General features: G+C 30.8%; 1 protein-coding gene across 1 annotated transcript in view; it reads right to left on the reverse strand.

The window, feature by feature from the left end:
• The window catches only part of LOC106679289 (cholecystokinin receptor type A), a 20,425-nt gene extending 18,800 nt beyond the window's left edge, over nucleotides 1–1,625 (reverse strand). The window contains exons 1-2 of the mRNA XM_067049204.1: nucleotides 1,610–1,625; nucleotides 1,363–1,514 (exon numbers count right to left, since the gene is read on the reverse strand). Of these exons, the coding sequence (XP_066905305.1) occupies nucleotides 1,363–1,514; nucleotides 1,610–1,625 (168 nt within the window). The remainder of the gene's footprint in view (nucleotides 1–1,362; nucleotides 1,515–1,609) is intronic.
• Nucleotides 1,626–3,958: the final 2,333 nt, after the last annotated feature.

Below are 3,958 nucleotides of genomic sequence, written 5' to 3' on the forward strand. Positions count from 1 at the left end.
TCCAATCCCACATCACCACCCTTGAAGAATGGTGCCAAAACTGGAGGATTAAAATAAATTCCAATTAATCCCACCAAATCACATTTACCTTTCGTCATAAAAATTCGTCTTGCCCCCACAGTATTTTTTAATAATACCCCACTTATTCCTGTTGAACAGATCCGTTACTTAGGACTAAATCTGGACAAATGACTGACATGGAATCCTCATACATGACTTAAAAGACAGGAATCTGCTCGTCGATTCCGACTATTACAACATTTACTAGACAAACGGTCCAAACTTCCAATCTATTACAAAATACTGATCTACATGACTATTATAAGGCCTATCTGGACCTACGGAGTTGAGCAATGGGGCTCCACTAAACCATCTAATTCCTCCAGAATCCAATCCTTACGGTCCAAAATCCTTCGTAAAATCCTCAATGCTCCTTACTTTGTCACAAATCAAATCATCCATCAGGACCTCAATGTCCCCGATTTGGCCAGAACCAGATACCGTTCCTTCCATAATAAACTTCCCAACCACCCAAACCAATTCGTTTCTAACCTGACTTCTCCTTCACTAACTAATAATCCTCCTAGGCGTCTGAAAAGAAGATAGCCACGAGATCTTCTCCTTTAGAAATGTTTTTGGAGTTTTATCAATGGGTAGATTCTCCACATGTTTTTATCATGTTACTAAGTCACTTACAGCAAATTTACTTGATGTGTATATATGTATACAGATGTAAATAAATTATTAAAAAATAAAAAAACATTTGATATAATTGGGCTGCTCACAATGCTATAAATATAACATTTAACATGGTAAAACATTTTTAATTTAACACAATACAATGAATACCCCTTTTATTTTATTACTATCTAAATTAATTTTTTTATTCTCCCTACCTATAGTTGGTAGTTTTTTATTAAAGTAATAAAAAATTGGGGTGAAATAACTGACTTTTTTTTCACCCCGAACCTTGTACTATATCGAATAGATGGAATAGTGAACCGATTACGACGAAATTACAAAAAAATAATAACTATTGTCCAAAATGAAAAGTGCAAATTATCCAACCATACGCCGACTTATTACAAAAGGTCAAACACATTTACACAAACTCAACTCTCATCCATTGGTCCTAATCCATAGAATCCCTTGATTTAACTCTCTATATATTTCACATATTGGTTAGTGGAAATGATATTTGAATAGAAGTATTATTACCCCTCCTATCCAAATTTAAGAAACTTCTTGTCCGTTTAATATTTGAAAATAGATCACTATATAGATAGGTTATTAAATAAATTTCTACAGAAGTAGATAGTGGTAAATAGAACAAATAAGATAAACAAGTACCTTTTTATTTACCTTGAGAATCCAAAACTTAATTGGATTCTTCGATTTCTTGGGTTTTTCAGGTTTAGGGTTCGGCAGAACCTGGGTCTCAGGTTTGGTGTTGATGTTGTTGTTGCTCATCATCACAGCGGCCATCGAAGGCAGCGTCGTCGACCGTTCGATGTCTGGAACAAAACAAAAAAATAATAAATCATTCATAGAGGAATAAATATATACCTGGAGACGTGATTAATATTTTTGCATGTAACAATGATATTACATTTTGATATCGCCATAGATGTAGGACATTTAGTACAAGAGCCCAAGAGGAGAAAATAGTCACTTATGTCACCCCAATTTTTGATTAATTTAATGAAAACTATGTATAGTTACTAGTCAAAATTGATGATTCTGCCAAGTATAGGTAGGGGGAATAATAAATGGTGGCTTCTTAAAAACGTTAAAAATAATTATTTTTGCATTCGGAGCTCTATGTCTTTAAAACTACCAAAAACAATAGAAAATCTAAGAGAATATCATTTAAAGTAGAGTAAATTTTCTAAATTTTAAGCCCGAAAAAGCTTTTACGTTCAGTAGTTCTCGAGATATAGCTTTTTAAAAAGCAATATTTCATAAAAATGTTGTACAGAACGTACTGAAATATCAGCAGTTAGTTAATTTATTTTGAGAAATCTACATTTCGGGAACTATGTGGCGTACAGATGTCTATTAGCACTCAAACTAAACCTAGTTTAATGAGCTATAAAGTAGATTATAATATTTATTTTCGTATGAGTATTAGTTTTCATGAAATATGCTAAAATAAATTGATTTATAGTTGTTTGGACAAATTTTCATTTGCTAAATTTATATTTATATGTGAATATCATAAAAGGTACTAGCTCTACGAAGATAAGTGTATTAAATTACTTTATAGTAAGTTAAATTTACTTTATTTAGAGTGTTGGCAGACATATATATTCTTATGGGTCTAGAGATATAATTTTTAAAAATCCATCATTTTATACGAACAACTAAAAATTAATATTTTGTGAGTTTATTTCGTGAAATATTATAAAAAACTACTACTCCTTTTGTAGAAAATTTAACTAGCTTTAATTTGAGTGCAGACAGACATTTGTCCGTCCTATAGTTTCTGAAATAACGTTTTTCAAAACTCAAACTTATTGTCCGAACAACTATAAATTTTAGGAAATATCATAAAAACTACTATCTATAGGAAGGTAAAAGACATTAACTACTTTATAGTACGTTAAACTAGCTTTAATTTGAGTGCTAATAGACATCTGTACGTCAAATGGTTTTGAGATATAAATTTTTCAAAATAAATTAACTAACTACTGATCTTTTAGTACGTCCCATACAACATTTTTATGAAATGTTGCTTTTTAAAAAGCTATATCTCGAGAACTAAGGGTATGAAGGAGGCATATCTATTACGGGCCAAAACTGCAAGGAAATAGTAAGGTCTTTGTGATTGAGTTTATTTGTGACGTAATAAGGAACATCAAGGATTTTACGGAGGATTTTGGATTGGAAGGATTGAATGCGGGAGGAATTCGATGGTTTGGTAGAGCCCCAGAGCTCAATTCCGTATGTACAAATTGGTCTCATTAAAGTAGTGTATAATAATTTTTTGTAGTGAATGGGAAGTTTAGAACGTTTGTCAAGTAGGTGTTGTAGCAATCGAAATATAGGATCAGTTTCTAGTGGTATTAGTCTTGTATGTGGATTCTAAATAAGTCTCTTGTCAAGATGGAGTCCTAAGTAGCGAATCTATTCGACAGATATATAACATCATTATTTATTTTCCTGCTGCGCAAACCGATCGGCCGAGTTTAAACCAGGGCTAATGTAAGTATGAGGTTGCTAACTATCGAACTTGAAAACTATCAACCGATCTCTTCGTAAAAGACCACGACAAAGCTGTCATTTAATATAAGTGAGAAATAATTAATTTATTCATTAAACATATTAAACTATTTTACAGTAAATTTAACTATTATTAATCTGAGTGCTAATAAACATCTATTGGTCGCATAGTTCTTCAAACATATATTTCTCAAAATAAATTAACTAACTACTAATCTTTCAGTTGATTTTCAAAAAATGTTGCTTTTTAAAAAGCTATATCTCGAAAACTATTGAATGTAAATAGCTCTATTAGGGCTCATATTTCAGAAAATTTACTTTTCTTTAAATAATGTTGTTTTAGATTTTCTAGTTTTGCTGGTAGTTTTAAGATATAGAGCTCTGAATAAAAAATTAATGTTTTTTGAGGTTTTGAAACTGCCACCATTTTTTATTCCCCCTACCTATACTTGGCAGACTCGTCAATTTGACTAGTAATTATACATAGTTTTCATTAAAGTAATCAAAAATTGGGGTGAAATAACTGCATTTTTTCTTCTCGGCTCTTCATCAGGGCTATAGAACAAAAGAGATAACAACAACATTTAGAGAAATATAAAATTGAAAAGGAATAGTATAAAACAAATTTGGAATTATACAAAATATTGAATTGAATCATAAATGATAAAAAATTGATAACTGATAATTAAATAGTAAAAAAAAAATTAATTGATTGTTAATCGTGGAATTAGATGAT

This window comes from Halyomorpha halys, unplaced genomic scaffold, assembly GCF_000696795.3.
Source record: "Halyomorpha halys isolate HHAL.00 unplaced genomic scaffold, Hhal_1.1 Scaffold193.1, whole genome shotgun sequence".
Classification (NCBI taxonomy): domain Eukaryota; kingdom Metazoa; phylum Arthropoda; class Insecta; order Hemiptera; family Pentatomidae; genus Halyomorpha; species Halyomorpha halys.